Here is an 18,939-nt window from a genome sequence, read left to right on the forward strand (position 1 = left end):
CACAGGGCTGTATGTAAAGCTTGGGGAAAGCTCAAGGATCAGCACGCTTTGTTCATGTTTGATGATTGTGCGTCTGACAACTTCATATCTACACAGATGACAGCTGCTTTGGATATTGAAGTGGAGGACATGGGTCCTCAAATTGAAGCAGGGGCTGCCTTTGTTGATAGAGAAGTGCAAGTCATGCCTATTTTTGGCAAGTTGCGCGTACACATTCAAGGCTATGTGGATCATGAGGATTTTCTTGTGGCGCCTTTGAATGGCATACACGTATTGATCCGTGCAAGGCTTACAAGACCAACAAGATCACCTTCGTACATAAAGGCCGAGAGCATGAGATCATGTTGAGGAAAATAATGTACATGTTAACACTCTCAGTAATGATAGACTGAGATTCTTGCAAGAGCACAATGATTGTTTTGCTGATGAGTTACCAAATAAGTTGCTACCCGTACGACCGGAAGATCATCGCATTGATCTTATGCCGGGTAGCTCACCACCTAATAGGCCAGCCTATCGTGTAATTTCATCCCAAAAAGAGAAGATCATGAAGCAAGTGAATGAGCTTCTTGAGAAGGGTTTGGTTCAACCAAGCTCTTTCCCCTATTGTTCACCCGTCCTCTTGGTTCAAAAGAAGGATGGATCCTTCGTATGTGTGTGGATTATAGAGCTTTGAATAAGCTTACCATCAAGAATCGGTTTCCGATTCCACGCATAGACGACATCCTTGACAAGTTGGATGGATCGGCATGCTTTAGCCGAATTGATCTCAAGAGTGGGTATCATCAAGTGCGTGTAGTGCCTGAGGATGTACACAAAACTGCTTTCAGGACAGCATTTGGGCTTTATGAGTATCTTGTTATGCCTTTTGGTCTTACAAATGTCCCAGCTACATTTAATAGAATGATGGATCACATATTCCGTGGGTACAGGAAATTTACAGGTGTCTTCTTTGATGACATCCTAGTCTTCTCTAAGACCGAAGAAGAGCATAGAACTTATTTGGCCATTGTTTTTAGAGAACTCCGTAAGCATAAACTCTTCATAAATGCAAAGAAGAGTGAGTTCTTCTTGTCAGAGATACATTATCTTGGGCATATTGTGTCCAAAGATGGAGTGCGGATGGATCCTGAAAAGATTGATGCAATTCCGAATTGAGTTCGGTGCATGAGATCCGTAGTTTTCTTGGATTATGCTCTTACTACCGTAGGTTCATTCAGCACTTTGCATGGATTGCTTGATTTGACAAAGAAGAAGGCCACATTCAAATGGACTAATGTAGAGGGATGCATTCCTCAAATTGAAAGATGCAACTACTTATGGTCCAGTGTTGATCATTCTTGATTTGCAAAAGCCTTTTAGTGTGGAATGTGATGCGTCTGGAAATTGCATAGGAGCTGTCCTTAATCAAGAGAGACATGCCATGGCTTATGAGAGCCGTAGATTGCATGATGCAGAGCTATCTCTTGGCATTTATGAGAAAGAGCTCTTGGCTGTAATTCATGCACTTACTATATGCAAACATTACCTTCTTGGGACTGATTTTACTGTAAGACAGATCACCAGAGTTTGTGAGGATGGCCATATTCCTCTCTATGTTTCATTTTCAGATCTTGCACACCCCAGGAAAGAAGAATGTAGTGACAGATGCATTGTCGCGAAAGCCGTATGTGGCAGCTATCTCGGTTGCTTCTCATGGGGACTTGTCTGCTATGCGTGATTTGTATCATACGAATGCTGACTTTGCCACTATTTGGGCTGATTTGATGGCTGGTCATGCACATGCCTCATATGTGATCAAAGAGGATTATCTCATGAAAGATAATTGCCTATGTGTGGTGTCTAACATGAGGCAAAAGGTTTTGGATAAGTGCCATGCTCCTCCATATGCTGGTCATAGAGGCATAATGCCTACTACGCACATGATTGAGCGGTATTTGTTTTCGCCAGGTATGTGGAAGGACATAGAGGCACATGTACGTGCATGTATCACCTATCAAAAGGTCAAATTTGATAGGCAAAAGGCACCAGGTTTGCTTCAACCATTGCCTATTCCCACACAGCCATGGGAAAGTATTACAATGGATTTCATTATGGACTTGCCACAGACCCAACAGTGTAATGATGCAATTTGAACAATTGTGGACAGGTTTAGCAAGCAAGCTCACTACTTGCCGGTCAAAAAGACCATCAAAGCTGAGCATATGGTTAAAATATATCTTGCACAAGTGTTCAAGCATCATGGAATGCCGAAGTCCATTGTGGGGGATAGAGATCCCAGGACTACAAGTCTCTTTTGGCGGGCCTTATTTGATAACATGGGCACCAAATTAGACTTCTCATCAGCTTATTACCCTCAAACGGATGGGCAAAGTGAGGCTGCAAATTCAGCCATGTTGGATCTCTTGAAATGTTATGTGGCGGATCAGGAGTCTTCTTGGGAGAAGTACTTACCGCTTGTGGAATTTGCATACAACACAGTGCATGTACGGGAAAGGCCCTATTTGAGATTGTTTATGGTAAGGTGGTTTTGCCACCCATCCTTTGCACAAAGGATGAGATATTTGTAGCTAATGAGTATGTAAGACACTTGGATATTGCTTTTTCTCAGGTGCAGACAGCCATTGCAAGGTCACAAGACAAGCATAAAAAGACTGCGGACAAGTATAGAAGGCAATTGGATGTTAAAGAGAATGATTGGGTATTGCTGAAATTTGAGAAAGCAAGACTTGCAAAGAGGCATGGCAAAGAGGGTGCATATCCTAAGCTTGCAACCAGGTACTATGGGCCTTTTCGAGTGATCGAGAAGATCAATGAAGTGGCTTTCAGGTTGGCATTACCTAATCATTGGCACATATACACTGCTTTTCATGTGAGTCTCCTTCGGAAGTATGTACGACCGGAGCCTAGTGAAACGGTCATTGAGGATCCACCAAAGTGAATGAGCTTGAGGAGATCTTGCATTCAGAGCAGATTGTGTATCACAAGGAACGCAAGCTTGCTGCACACACAAAGTTGTTAGGCGTTACCTTGTGAGGTTTATGAACTATCTTCCCATTGATGCTAAATGGGTAGATGAAGAGTTCTTCAGAGATTGCCCGCATGTGCTTCAGATATATTTGGATGCTTTTCATTTGCGGACAACTGTTTAGAAGCCAGGGGGGACGTCACCATTTGGCCACCCAATTGGTCCACCCGTGCTTTCTCATCATGTATATACATTGGAGTGGTGTCCATGGCAGTTGTATATACCGGGGATTGATGCCACTCATGTGATACTGTGGACTTGGCTTCCGTTGGGACTTGTGCCTCTGTGTACATGCCTGGAAATGCCTGGTAGATTGGTGTTCCATTCGGTCTGGTACTTCGTGTACTTGCCTGGAGCACGTTTATTTTGGTATAGTTTCATGAAAGGGGATTGTCCATACCAATGTTGCATTGCATAGCATCTTTATGTACTTACTTGTAATTGAAATTGCATGCTGTTTTCATGCTTGCTTGACCAATGTGTAGTTCCAGGTAAGGCCCCGTAAACCGTGCGTGTGAAACTGTCTGCTGACATGGTTATGTGGCATGTGACAGGTGGTAAGTATTGGTCATAAACCTAGCCTTAGAAGTTAGCACTAATTTATAACTGTGTGTGTACACACTTCATTAAGTTTTGGGCGACCAAAACTCACTTATAAATTATGACCAGCCCGGTGTTCACACACACTGATGTCCCGAGGTGGACATAACCCAATGTCCACCGCCCAGACCTTATCCCCTTTGTACAAAGGGAATAACCGGCCATGTGTCCACTCTAGCTTACTCCACAAAAGCACCTGCCTGCCACCTACACTGGACAACTCACCACCTCACTCCTCCTCTCTCTAGAGATTGGCACCTCCTTCATGAGGACTATTGGGCTGCATCTTTTGCACTTTCGCCTTCCCAACTCCATTTCCAAGCTTGCTAAGGTGTTTCTCAAGCTTCCAAGAGTGTTTCTGGATGCTAATCACTCTCCTACACACTCCCGATGATTGAAATTCAAGAAAACAGCTCTCTTTATTGTTATAATTTCTGGTCTTTTTGCCGAAAACCCTAATTTCAGTCCTCCTTTCTCAAGTTGAACCATAGGGGAAGCTTTCCCAAGGTTCCCTTCATCCTCTTGAAGACTTTTGTCGTGAAGAAATGCCACAAATTGAAGATCTCATCACTCCAAGGACTTCCATCGCGTAGACTTCCGCTCTCATCGACTCTACTTGCAATTGGTAAGCTTTTATGCTTAAATATGGAAGCAAGTAGCAGGAGGGAGGAACCGGATTACAAGATCACATACCTTGTGTAGTGTTCTCTTGTCCTACGTGCTCTCTTGCAGATTGTTGCTACCATGTGTTGGTGGAACAATAGAGAGCAGATGGTAGGAAACATGGACACTTGAGAGGGTAGTGTGAGTTGCAAGTCTACATCGACAACCACTTGTTTGCAATATTGTATTCATATGCATTGATATGGAAATCTGATCAGAAATGCCCATGACACTATGTACTTGATTCTCCCAAGATCAATATACTTTATTTGAGAGAGGGGCCGGCCGTTCCGGCTCATAGAGTCTCTCTTGTCAATTCAGCAAATTACTTCTTGTATTTGAGGAAGTGTCCATTAAATCTTAGTGTATTTAAGTGTATTGATTAGAATTGTGTTCAACCAAGTTACAATACGACAAATATTCCTATAAAAAGGTGTTATTTCTGCACAAATATTGCATTGATGATCATGCCAGTGTGTCACTATGTACCCCAGTGCAGGGTGCACGTGACAGCCCTTGTTGCAACAGCCGCCTGTGTAAAGCCGCCTCTCTTCAGTCCAACAAGCAGGAGCTCTTATGCACACACCAGGCGTATCCACCTGACAATAGCCGCCTACATCTATACACCCTATAGCCGCCTACATCTATACACCCTATAGCCCATACCCAAATTCTTGTTCCTCTTAGAGGGGTTATCATAATATCTAGATATTTGTGTGTCATGACATAAGCAATGACGTTATAAAGGTGCATGTACTTCATTGAAAAAAAAAAAAAACTAATACAAAGTCACATCATTTTCAATCATGTACTTCTCTCTCTAGCTTGTGTTTCTCTCTCTTCTCTCTCACTGTCTGTCTATTGCAATAGCCATAGCCATGTTTGACTTTCAACCACCATAGCCTGGAGCTTCTCCTTTCATAGCTCAAGCTCCAAGAACTAACAACTGCTTCATCCTCAAAATCATCCAACCCTGCGAGCTTGAGTAGACACCAAATTTGGAACAATAGGCGCTTGAGATGTATGGTCCATCCTATCCAAACGGAGGGACAACTTTACCAAAAGAGCCATTTGTTTCTCTAAGGGTCGTAACAGATTGCCTAAGTCCATTGTGGGGAATAGAGATCCTCGAACTACCAGTTTCTTTTGGAGAGCTCTTTTTGACAATATGGGGACAAAGCTGAATTTCTCTTCGGCTTATCATCCTCAAACCGATGAACAAAGTGAGATTGCAAACCTCACTATCTTGGATATGCTAAAGGTGAAGCAAAGGATCAATGGGAGAAGTATTTGCGTTTGGTTGAGTATGCTTACAACAACATCATTCATTCATCAACAGGCAAAGCTCTGTTTGAGATTATTTATGATAAACCATTGTTGTTCTCCGTGCTTAGAACCAAGGAAGAGATCTTCCATGCAGATGAGTTTGTTCGAGATTTGGATACAACTTTTGCACAGGTTCAAAAGGCTATTGAGATATCTCAAGCCAAGCAAAAGAAAGCTGCGGATAAGCATAGAAGAAAGGTCTCATTTGAAGAAGGGAATTGGGTCTTGTAGTCAAGAAAGCAAGACTTGGAAAGTCTAAAACCAAGGAGCACAAGGACCCAAAGCTTGCTCCTAGGTATTATGGACCTTTTCAGATTATAAAGAAGATCAACGATGTACGGCCTGGGTGATAGCTTCCTTACTTATGCCACTTGCATGGTTGGTGAGATTATCATTGATATGTTGCCAGTGGATGCTAACAAGGTGTGTGCCAACCATATTTGGATTACTAGAGTATAGCATAGTTAGAGCACCAACTCGTATAGTCAAGTTCACACTATCGACCAACCATTTTGTATGTTATAGTAGGGGAGTACTTTCCCTTATAGTATGTACTCATATCTCCTAAGTTTATGGTTGTAGACAAGAGAAGAAACGAGAAAAAAATTCAGCCATCCGTCTCTCTCCTGGCTCTATCTCGTGTGTGTGTGTGTGGGGGGGGGGGGGGGGGGGGAGGGCAGGGGGCAAGCCAGTCCACGTTTTACTCATGTGTAGGCCTACGACTCACACAACTAATAATATATCTTTACAAAGCTTGTGAACCTTCAACCTCCTCCTAAAATTTTTAATGAAATGATGCTTTGCTTTCACTAGTCATTCTGCCCAACCTTCTCATGGGCTGTGCATTTGCTCCCCACGCTTCTGACACTTTGTGCTGCTACTCGTCATTGTCCACCACTGCCATGTAGCACTGTACCCAACTTCATCTACTGCTGCTTGACTGCTGCCGGTAAGATACGAAGGTGCGTCACACCAGTTACCCTCGCAATGGCAGCTGCCATCACTGGATTTTTATATTTTTTGTGTATGGGGGGGGTGGAGGGGGCGCTCATGAACCTAACGGAGACCACCCCATCGTGGGCGGTAGGGCACATGCGGAGTACTTCAGGAGGCCCGGGAAGCAAACGAAGACTGGGAACCCTAAAACTCCAGCGAGCAATTCTGGGCACGCAACAGCTGGTCAAGGCAGGGAAGAAGGACAGAAATCACAGGGGCACAGAGGGCAGGGAGGGAGGGGGGAGCGTGGCAGCCTAGGGAGCTGGGGTTTTGTAAAAAATAATTTCAATACAAAGGTTGACACAGATCCATGCATTTACTTCAACTGTTCTGTTAGCCAAGCCAGCATGCAATAACAACTTCAAAAGTAAACTTAAGGACCATTTCTAGCAGCAATATGTACCTGGACAATAACAATCATGGCTGCAACAACAGGTGGCCCAAGCAGTACCATAAGACCCAATCCAACAAACAAATCCTTGAAGAAGAGCCAAAGAGTTTGCTGTTGCAAACACCCCCAGTACACATTATATGAGTACAAAAGACAGGTGGACATCAAAGCTCATAAAATGACAATAAAATGTTTGCTTATAGACTCTCTTAAACACAAAGCTAATAACTCAAAACATCAGATACAAAACTAAAGTGCAGGATGATTCATAAGAGAATTGTAAAGCCAAAATTAAAAGAGGTACCACATGCTGAACTCTAATGGATCTACCTTATTAAAACCATGGCGTGCCTCTATGACGAAAGTTGAATATAAAGAAAAAGGAAGCTCCGTCACCTGTCAACAGTTTAAGTAACCACAATCAGCAGCTTTTAAGCACTAATTTGTACAATTCACAGCAAGATTAAACTCATAATTTAATCACCTGTGACCAAATTGTTGTAGTGGCCAAAAAAGCCAACGTCTGGTATATTTCATTATTTGCATCAAATCCCAGCTTTTCTACTATCACACCTGTTTTCTGAAAGTCACAAGGTTCTCTCAGATATATTTGTCTATCCATTCTAAAAGAGTAGTTGAGGCAGTCAGGATAAAAAACTAATAACCAACACAGAGCAGGCACATACAACAAATAGAAAGGTAGGCTCTTAAAGCAGCTCTGTAGACGTGAACATTAAACCAGTGGGAAAAAAACGCTACCAATAAGCACACAAGCAAAGTGAAAATCACCACTGTGGCTTACCTCCCAAAGCCACGGCAACGCACCAACCAGTAGAATAGCTGAATCTTCAATGATGGTCACTGCAGCATGAATAAAATGGAAATAGCTGGCATGGCAAACCATGATTAGCAAACTTGCAAGGAAAAACATACCGTCAAAAATTACATCATGGTTCAAGCATCATATGAAATTCTAAGACAAACCGAAAAGATAAACATATTCACTGGAAGTCCTGTTAAAGACATTAACTGATGCATTTGAAACATATGTTTGAATTACCTCTCCTGCAAAAGGAAGAGAAATACCTTTTATCAAGGCTGTAGGCACGGGCTTTTTCAAATTTATCTTGGCTCACGACTCCAACCAGTTGAGGAGGAAGCTTAGGAAGTTTCAATGCAGAATGCTGCCGCAAATCCAAGTATGTCTCGAAAAAATACATGAACACCATGAATCCTGCCAATCAACCCAATACCATAAAATTTTCAAGGCCTGGTGATACTGATAAGAGTCCAGAATTTTACAAAGGACTCAATCTCTTGCCCCGATGCTAATGTTTCACTAGGATACAACAGTTTGCGAACTTTGCCAGACTTCACCTACAGAGCCAAACATCCCCCCCCCCCCCTCTAACACCATAAAATTTTCAAGGCCTGGTGATACTGATAAGAGTCCAGAATTTTACAAAGGACTCAATCTCTTGCCTCGGTGCTAATGTTTCACTAGGATACAACAGTTTGCGAACTTTGCCAGACTTCACCTACAGAGCCAGACATTCCCCCCCTACAGCCAAGCGTTGCTCCTAAGATTCACATAGGTTTGCCTTTGAATCACCTCCAATGCTTCCCTACCTTTAATCTTTAATGCAAAAACCCTAGAGTGGCTACATTCACAGCCATGTTCCTTCTCCCCTTGATTGTGCTCACAGCATATGCCCATCTTGTTATACGCAGATAACATAATCCTAATATCCTAATGCCAGATTCAGCTGAGGGGTTACAGAGACGTCTGCACTTGAGAGGCTTTGTGTGATCAGAGAGATGGTAGACCTCGCTGTCAATGTCAGCAAAACCAAGGTCATGGCCTTCGATACATCATATAAGATCACATCACAGCTACCCTTCCTTTATAGAGGAGCGCACGTGGAGATCATTTAACATTTACAGGACCGTTGAGGCCCAAATGAAAGACAGTGCTTTCAGGCCCACTTACAGGAGCCCCATAACAAGTGTTGGCTCTTTGACACTCTGGTACACCTGGCAGCGATGTATGGTGCACCTTTTTGGGGACTGGGTCTTGGTGTGGACTCCTGGAACAGCATAGAGAGACTGTACGTAATGATGCTATGACGTTTGATCAGGAGCAAAGCATCGGTCCCACATGCTATTGTGCTAGCAGAGTTTGGAGCAGCCCCCTTGGTCACAGATTTCCTCTGCCAAGCCATCATGTACATTCAGTATGTATATACACTTACTAGGACCCTCTCCCGAGACTGGCACTTAAGAGTCATCCCTGTAGTTACACCATGAGAGAGAGAGAGAGAGAGGAGAAATGAAATGAAATGAAATGATATATTAACGTCTTCAAAAGGCCAAAATGACCTATGAGACCAAAAAGGTTACAACAATTGGTGGATCTGATACAATGTCTGTGTAAGAAAAGCACCCTCCTCATCATCATCAATATCACCATCATTACCAGCACCAGCATGGTACTCCCAAGTGATTGACTGGTTTGACACACACGGCCTTTCCTCCCTCCTTTTCAATATAGCCTGGACTCCCAATACCTAGATTGCTCACGGCAAGAGATCAACCGTATTATTAGGTTGGACTTGCTAGGGCTTCACATGCATCGGGAATAAGTGTCCCCGCGCCACAGCTTAGCAAGACGCACCACTTCTTGAGAATTTCACAGGACAGATTCACTGAGAACTTGATATACATACACACACGTCACATGCCATGCGGATAGCGATTGGTCAGATCAAGGAATCCTCTTCACCACCTTGGAGACTAGCAAAGCCGGACACATCTCACACAGGAGGACCGGATATGAAGAGTGCGCACTATAGGAGAGGTGGAGAATGAGGAGCACTACATGGTCAAATGCCTGACCTAATATGAGATCCGAGGGAGATGCCATTGTCTCTTTCGAGACGGTTTCAGTCTAGACACCAAAGAGAGGCAGTATTGCAGACAGACGCAGCGGACTCTCGTCACAAATTTCTTTGACATATGCCCCCATACCTCAAAGGCCACCACTCAGAGACACACGAAGCATCACGATCCTCTGCCCGTCAAATGCAGATCTAGGATGCTCTTTGATGCCATGGTAGACTCCCATCACAAAGGCCAGACATCCTTTCAGTCATCAGATCTATTCCGGCCAAGGATGGTATCACCGTAAGCTGATTGTTTGCGAGAACCCCTCTCACACAAAGCCATGCCCTTATACCACAAGCATTGGCAGCCGTTGTTTTTTCTCACAGTTCTTTTCTTTCCACGGCAGTATTGTATCGCCTTTTTGGGTCTTTCATAGACGTCTCTCTCTCTCTCTCTCTCTCTCTCTCTCTCTCTTCCCCATTACCCATCCACTACCCGTCACTATCGCCCTTCTTGTAAACATTGTGTTGGCCCATCATACCAATCACCCATAGTCACAAGAAACGTTTCGAGGTTTCAACGGTTTTTTTCAAAAGTTTTTGTCTATCGCTGAAAAACATTTCAAAAAATTATATACATACACATGTATATGTGTGTGTGTGTGTGTGTGTGTGTATCTTTCAAAAACCACTAGAATATGATGTTATCCCAAGACCCACACATTCCACATATTGCCATTTTTCTGCTAGGAATTGTAGAATGTGGGATTGTAATTATGGGATCAAGAAGATGAAGAAGATAGGAATTGGGATTACGAAGAAAAAGAGATTGGGAGAAAAAGAGGTGAAAAGAAAAAAAGAAGAGGAGAAAGAGAACACTGTTAGAATTTGTGCATCTCTGTGTTATGAGGTTACCCTATTTATTGGGTATTTATGTATTTTTCCCTTGTGTAGTGAGTCGTGAGCAGGTCGTCCTGTTCCCTGAGGTAGTCCATCAGTTCACGTCTCTACTATATAAGGTAGCTCCTCATTGCTCACTTTACCATCCAATCCCGTGCACATCGTTCAAAATCTCTTGTTGGCTATCGCCATTGTAAAGCTGATTGCTTTTATAAAAGGTGATCTTGTCCACAAGCTCTCTCTACTCTCTCTCTTGTTCAGTTTATGCTTCCACCTGTGCATTCTCCAACATGGTATCACTCGCTTAGCTTCAGGCTGCTCCATCATTTCTGCAATCTGCTTGCCGTTTTTCTTCAACTATGCTGTGTGTTTTGCTTCCATAGCTTCTCCGGGGTGCAGATCAGTCTCCTACAGTGGCTGCATTTCACTCCCTTGCGGCATTTTCTGGTCCAGCCACCATCAAGGCCAGCCCTCAAGGCTGTGTTTTGTTCTTCAGAGGCAGGTTGTGAAGCTGTTTGGCTGCGTTTTCTGCTTCAGCATCAATTGGTGGTGAGTTTCTTGCATGTGGTGTTCCTAGACAAGTGGCTCTACATCTTCTTCTTCCTCCACGAGTTCCTGCCCTTCCAGTAGGAGGTTCCCAGTGTTTCGAGGACTGTTTTGTTGCTGTCCAGCCTCTCTCTCTCTCAGGTTTGAGAGGGAGCTGATTGGTCTTGGTGCCTCGCTTCGTTGGAAAGCACTTGAGAGGAGTTTTGGAGAGCTGAGATTTGTGTTCTTTGTTGCTGTGGATATGGCTCCCCCTACGAACAAGGATGACAAGCTGAACGGACCCAGCTATGCCCATTGGAACCTGCAAATGCGGATCTGGTTCATCCACAAGGGTTTCTAGAATATTATTCAAGGCAGGGAGAAGAAGCCCGAGCGTCCTCAGAACTCTAGGAGGTGGACTCAGGATCAAGAGGATGAATTCCTTACCGAATTACAAGGCTAGGAGAATCAGGATTCGAAGGCGCATTAAATGCTTGTACGGACCATCACACAGGAGGTCTCACCGGCCGTGCAAACTCTCACCAGTGCTCATCAAGTATGGTCTAAATTGGAGGATCTCTTTGCTCGAGATTCGTCAGTGAGGAAAGTTACATTGCGAGGGCAACTCTACGGTTTGTTATTTCCTACAGGCAGTTCTATGCAGTCGTTCCTCATGAAGGCCAAGGTTATCCATGACCTGTTACTGGCAATGGGTGCTGCTTTGTCCTCTGCTCAGCGGCTGCACTTATCCTCACCAAGCTTCCCCCGGAGTATGATGTGGTTTCTCAAACTTTGCAGTGCCAAGTCACAACCACTCAATTGGATTTTGATGATCTTAGCTCCCTACTCTTGGAGGAAGAGTCCGTCCTAGTCTCACAAGGTACGATGAAGGTGTCTCTCAATAGTTCTGACCAGGCACTTTCCACAGTTCAGAAGAAAGGTTGGAGTCGCTACTTCTCTTGTGGAAAGAGAGGGCATCTGTCCAAGGATTGTTTGTCCAAGAAGAAGGAAAAAACCAAGGGCAAGTCTGCATCTCAAAAAAAGAGTAAAGACACGACAAACGACAGTGATACAAATTCCTCTAGTAACACATCTAGGGCTCCCAGGGGGCTTCCGGCTCAGGAGGACCTAGATGGTGTACTTCTCTAGTATACATGCAGTTCCCCCCCATGTGCTTCCAACCAGAGGAGACTTGTGGGCGAGAGAGGGAACTGATTGCAGCTCCACTTACTAGTGCATGGGAACCGTGGTTCCAAGCATTAGACATCTGGCAAGGCATGGTTATCTTTGATGTAGCAAAGATTATGAACTGGATTTTTTCCAAGTTCATTGTTCGAGGCTTTTGGGACGTGATGTGTTTTCCGTCCACTATTGGGGATTATGGGCACGGTGTGTCCAGCAACTCATCATCTATTCTTGGAATACACTTGTGTGGGAATTCATAGCCAAGCAAAAATCCTTGCTGTTCGTGGTGGCATTTTGTTTCGAGGAAACAGATTGGCGGGTGCTCTCTCCGAGGTGATTCCAATATTCGTGGTGCTGGAGGGTCCATGGTTGCATCTTCATCAACTTAATCTTCTTCAAACTCTTGCAGACTATGAGCTTCAAAGAAGGTGTTAGAATTCGTGCATCTCTGTGTTATGAGGTTACCCTATTTATTGGGTATTTATGTATTTTTCCCTTGTGTAGTGAGTCATGAGCAAGTCGGCCTGTTCCTTGAGGCAGTCGGTCAATTCACGTCATAGTTGCTAGGCATTTCATGAAACGTGTTTCATAAACGTTTCATACAGGTTTCATTCATTTCCCAGAAGTTTCTGTTGGATTATATTATCTCCAGAGGGTCTACATCACCTTTTTTCATGCTTGTATTGGCCATTTATTAGGCCTTGCATTGGCATATCTTAGCAAAGATTATTCAGCATTTTTCTTCCATTTTTGGTATTTTTTAGGCATTTTTTGTAGCATTTTATGCCACTGCCATGCTGTCGGCCTGCTACAGCAGGCCGACCAGCACCCTAGGGGAATATATAAGGGCTGACTCCCTTTCCCCCAGTTCATCTCATTTTTCAGCATTCAGTTGAGATCATTAGCAGCTACTACTGCTTCTCACCATTGTACAGCACCTATGGGCTTCCCTCGTGCTCAGATTTTAGCAATAAGCATCAGTTTCCAGCATTTACAGGTCTTGTACCTGGGCCTACATCTGTGTTTTATATTTGCTTCACTTTCTTTAATGGTATCAGAGAAAAACGCTGACCTGTGAGCAAAAGAAAGCTGCATTTTCTATTTTGGAGCAGAGGCTTTGACAGTTTGCTGCATTTTCTGCAGATTTCAGCGTAGAAGGTGCTGCGTTTTCTTCCAGGAGCAGAGGCTTCCTCAAGAGTGCTGCGTTTTCTTCATCTGACACTTGGGACTGTTGTATTTCTGAATTTTCAGCAAAGATTGCTGATTTTTTTTATTGTTGGAGCCCTCTTCTAGGTGCTGAGGACAGGGAACTATCTTGGAGAGATCTTCTTCCTCTCCTTTCAGTTTCCCACCCTCTCTCCCTTTCTTCTTGTTGTTGTGCACAGCCTGAGAGGAAGACTTGCTGATTTTTTTCAGCCCCTTTCTTCAGAGAAGGTTTCTTGTCAAAGGACATGGCTTCACGAGGTTTCTCTACTGCTGCTCCTTCTCCTGTTGATTCTCCAGCACCATCACAGCCTGGATCCCCTGCTCCCGCCGCTCCACAAGTGGTTCCTATTCCCAATCTTTCCTCTCTGAGTTTCTCTCATCCAGGTCTTGCTCCCAGCCCTACCCACATACCATCCTACAATCCTCCCCAAGTCAGTGACTCCATGAAGCTTACCACAACCAACTATCATACTTGGTCTTTCTACACTGAGTTGTTGTTGGAAGGAGCCGGTGTGTGGATGGCTATCTCCACACCTCACTTGGTGGACCCTGCTTTGAGAAGCATATTGGATGCTCGGGCTCGTCTTATCATCATCCATTGCATGACTCCATCCATACAGGCACAGTTTGTCTCCTCCCGGAGTAATGCTCATCAGATGTGGACAGAGATCCAGAGGAGGTATGGGAGAGTTTCGACAGTGAAGATTGCCAAATTGGAGTCAGATCTAGAGAAGCTTACCATCACTGAGTCAGATAACCTGATTGAGAAGATTGGAGAGTTTTCCCGTATCAAGCTGCAACTTGAGGAGTACGGGAGCACTATCAACAATCCCATCCATAAACTTCTTGGTAAGTTGCCTGCTTCCTTTGATTCTTTCAGGGATAATATTTATTTCCTCTAGGGGTAGAGTTTCATTCCTCCGAACTGATAATATTTGATGACTTCCTTGCTTCGAAGGGCAGTCACCGACAGACTGGAGTTCCTTACACTCCTCAGTAGAATGGAGTTGTGGAACGAAAGAACCAGACCATCAAAGAGATGGCTAGTGGTATGTTGCATCATGCAAGTCTCCCTCCTGCTTTCTGGGGTGAAGCTGTGGCTACCTCAGTTTATCTCATTAAGATGCTAGGTTGGTCACACAGGTTCAGTCCAAGCTTTCAGAGACATTTGAGATGACTGATCTTGGCCTTCTACATTATTTTCTTGGACTAGAGGTTTGGCAAAAAGATGATTGTATCTTCATTTCTGAGCAGAAGTATGTGAGGAAGCTGCTCACACTTTATGGGTTGTCAGATTGTACACCTCTCTTGTCAAATGGATCCCAATGCCAAGTTATCCAAGGAGGACAATACACCCTTGGTGGATTCCATAGAGCACCAGCAGATTGTTGGCTCATTGCTTTACCTTGCCAACACCCGTCCAAACATCTCCTATGCTATGAGTGTCCTCAGCCAATTCTCATCAGCCGTTCGAAGGTCTCATTGGCAGGTAGCTTTGAGAGTTCTTCGTTATCTTCGAGGTACTTCAAATTATAGCATCACCTACTCTTGTGGTGCTGATTTGGTTGGCTTCACAGATTCTGATTGGGCAAGCTGTATTGATACTCGAAGGTCTACATCTGGATATTGCTTCATGCTTGGTTCAGGATTGGTTTCTTGGAAGTCTCAAAAGCAGAGGACTGTTTCTGCTTCTTCCACCGAGGCTGTGTATAAATCCTACCTTCTCTCCTCTACTGAGGCACTTAGGATTCATCAAATTCTGGAGCATTTGTGCTGTGCTGACACTTCCCCGGTTACTATTTTCTCGAATTCTCAGAGTGCTATTACTCTAGCACAAAATCCCGTGATACGGGGAAGATCCAAGCATATTAAAGTGCATTATCATTTTGTACGCGACTGGATCGAGTTGCGCCTTCTCCGACTGACCTATTGTTCTACCAAGGACAATGTAGCTGATCTCTTCACCAAACCACTTCCGAGAGCTACTATGGAGGTGTTACTTCAACGTTGGTATTGGACCGCTCTGGCGCTGAAGAGGAGGTGTTGGATTATATCATCTCCAAAGGGTCTGCATCACCTTTTTTCATGCTTGTATTCGCCATTTATGAGGCCCTGCATTGACATATCTTAGCAGAGATTATTCAACATTTTTCTACCATTTTTTGGTATTTTTTGTAGCATTTCATGCTACTGCCATGCTTTCGGCCTACTATAACTGGCCAACCAACACCCTGGGGGAATATATAAGGGTTGACTCCCTTTCCCCCAGTTCATCTCATTTTTCACCATTCAGTTGAGATCATTAGTAGCTGCTACTACTTCTCACCATTGTGCGGCACCTACGGGCTTCCCTTGTGCTCAAATTTCAGCAATAAACATCAATTTTCAGCATTTACAGGTCTTGTACTTGGGCCTACATCTGTGTTTTATATTTGCTTCACTTTCTTTTAGTTTCAAAAACGTTTCATACAAAAAGAGGAGATACAGGCCGCCCCAAAATTTATATACAAGTTTATAATATGTTAAAAATATGTTGCCTTTCCTGCAAAACAATATTAAACATGCATCATTTACAAATTAAAATATGTTTACAAGCTAAAACTAAAGAATCTTGGTGACCCAGTTACAGTGAGCACCCAACTGAGTCACTAACCAATTAGCATAAATAAACTGGCAACATCAAGAATCAAGATCTGGATTTCATCAACAATAATGGCAACTACTCAATAATGGCACTCTAAGTGATCACAAAAAGTTTGAATCCTGAGCAGATACAAAAAAAGTAGACTGAAGTCTGAAATACACAAAGTAAAGCATGTTGAAGCCTGATAGATGCAATCATGCATGACAAACAGTAAACTAGAGAAGCTTGATAGCCCCAAATACTAGAGTCCTCAATGTGGAGGCTGGACACTCAATCCTCAACATCCTCGATGTCCTCATCAAGTCTCCTCGGTAGACTCGATGTCACACTCTCAGAAGAGGACGATGCTGCCTCAGCTGCCGCACTCGTCTCAGCTGCTGCACTCGTACTAGCACCTCCTGATAATGCTGCTGTAGATGCTTGTGTGCCATGAGCAAGTGCCATCAACTCCTCATACAACATGGCATATATGTCGCGCTCCTCATGAGGAATCTCTAGGACATCTTTTATCTTCTCAATGTCCATTTTATCGACATTGACCTGGCAATACACCAACCGCTCCAACTGCACACTAGACACAACATGTTCCTCTTCTTTCTATGAAAGAAGGCCCATGTGCTCCAGTTTCTCTCAGCAGGACCTGAACTGCAATCCTGTGAGAGGAGTCAAATGGCAAGGCGTTTCTGCCATTAATATACAAAAACTTTGTAAGTATAGTGTACTAAGTCTGACCAATGTATTATGTAAATAACATACTTGTCTTTTAGAGTTGTACTCACCAAGTGAGGGCTACTAATCCCATACTTCTCCCACCATGAGACTGGCCGAAGCTGTCTCTCTCGCATGCATGCAATCTGTCTACCAAATGCGTGGCTGACATTCCGATACACTAGCCGCTCATCCTCCAAGCGTCTCATGAGCTCCACGTCTCCTCCTATCCATTTTTGAATGTAATCTTGCCATCCATCTTCCAACTCTTCATTAATATACTGCGCCTCACTACGCCAGAGAGGGTGCAATATGTCGCAACCGCTTGGATTGATCTATGGAACCAATCCCACCGGTCGTTCCAAACCCGTCGAATGTCCTCAACCCTAAAAATTAGCCATGCATGATCAAAGCTATTAGGTCACTCCTACAGGCTACGATACAAGTTACAACAAGAAGGCAACTAGCTGGAAGTTCAATACCTCTCATCTGTCAAGAGAGTGCATCGGTTAAGCGGTCCATGAACTCGTACAAGAGTCCATGAGTGGTGCCCTCCATATCACTGATGCGAAGAACACTATAGATTGGTTGAAGATAGGCCCACAAAACATAGTGCAGGTGGTGATTGGCAATGGTAGCAACCGTGTCTCTATGGGACGGATGCTAGAGGATGAGTTCCCATAACCTAGACTTGCTCATTGAAGATCTTGCAAGATTAGGTGGATTGCTGACATCTTTGACACTGCGCGTAGCTTGGTGAAGTTTGTTACCAAGAGGCCCAAGGTCTTGGCAATGTTTCGTGCCAATAGTGACCTTGAGCTTCTAAAGCTCTCACAAACCAGGTTTGCATATATGTTCATTGTGGTTGAGAGGGTAGTGGGAGTCCGACATGGACTCGTGCGCACAGTGGTCAGTTGAGAGTGGATGAGCTGGGAGGACCATGAGCACCCGAAGGCAATTGCTTTTGCACGCAGAGTGATGCAAGAAGATTGGTGGAAGGAGGCAGAGGCTTCATGATAGCCTCGCAAAGGTGTGACTATATAAAAGCTCACGTCACCATTGTCCCAGACATAGATGCATCAATGGCACACAAAAACACCAAAATATCGTACACATTCCTCGTGTATATCTGACCACCCATCACATAACAATGTGCGACCATACTTGCTCCAAGTGGCTTTTAATGGCTCCATCTCCACCTCCACTGCTTGTTGCTCTCTTCTAAGCTCTTTAGTGCGCAAGGTCTCATAGGAGGGTCCCTCCCACTAACATCCAATGCGGTTGATTGCCCTCATGGCCTTTTTCCATCGGGGTGTACGCACAATGTGAAAAGACAAAACGCATTGGATGAAAAGCCTAGTGAGTTCCCTAGTTGCATCTTTAATTGCTTGCTTTTGCATGCTTGCTTGAATGCTTGCTCTCTTTAGAGAGGCTTTGGGTACTGCAAGCAAAGGGGTTCGTGTTGCCGTGGGAGTGGAACTACTAGCACCCCGAATCTTGATTGGCTCTGTGCATCTTCCTCTAAACCCAACCGTGTTCTCTTTGATGCATCACCTGTATCCTCACTAGCCCCAATATCCTCAAGCACAAACCCACAACCACGTCTTGCTAGTTGCTGTCTTTTCCATTCTGGTAACTCGGTTTTTATGTTTGCAAGCTCAAGTTTGCATGCACCAATGCCTTCCCCGGTTAAACTTGTGAAATGGGCCTTAACACAAATTATGGACCCTCCTAAGCAAACCCCGCAAAAATTGCATTTCCACTTCTGTGTGCCATATTTAGATACAGGAGTGACATGGGCCCACATGGCATCCTTAGTGCGAGGCATCTTGACAAAAGCAAGGGTGGATTGGCACTCTAGCATGAAAACCCCCAAATTTCAAAA

The 18,939-nt window shown here is 44.1% G+C and overlaps 1 protein-coding gene across 1 annotated transcript in view; it reads right to left on the bottom strand.

Annotated features, from left to right (window-relative positions):
• Nucleotides 1-18,939, bottom strand: part of ATSTE24 (Peptidase family M48 family protein) — an 88,496-nt gene that overhangs the window by 60,475 nt on the left and 9,082 nt on the right. The window contains exons 2-6 of the mRNA XM_086793594.1: nucleotides 8,091-8,238; nucleotides 7,807-7,891; nucleotides 7,489-7,584; nucleotides 7,335-7,400; nucleotides 7,017-7,115 (exon numbers count right to left, since the gene is read on the bottom strand). Of these exons, the coding sequence (XP_086649720.1) occupies nucleotides 7,017-7,115; nucleotides 7,335-7,400; nucleotides 7,489-7,584; nucleotides 7,807-7,891; nucleotides 8,091-8,238 (494 nt within the window). The remainder of the gene's footprint in view (nucleotides 1-7,016; nucleotides 7,116-7,334; nucleotides 7,401-7,488; nucleotides 7,585-7,806; nucleotides 7,892-8,090; nucleotides 8,239-18,939) is intronic.

The sequence above is a fragment of the Cibotium barometz genome, chromosome 59, assembly GCF_041138505.1.
Source record: "Cibotium barometz isolate CiBa-2024 chromosome 59, ASM4113850v1, whole genome shotgun sequence".
In the NCBI taxonomy this organism is placed as follows: Eukaryota; Viridiplantae; Streptophyta; class Polypodiopsida; order Cyatheales; family Cibotiaceae; genus Cibotium; species Cibotium barometz.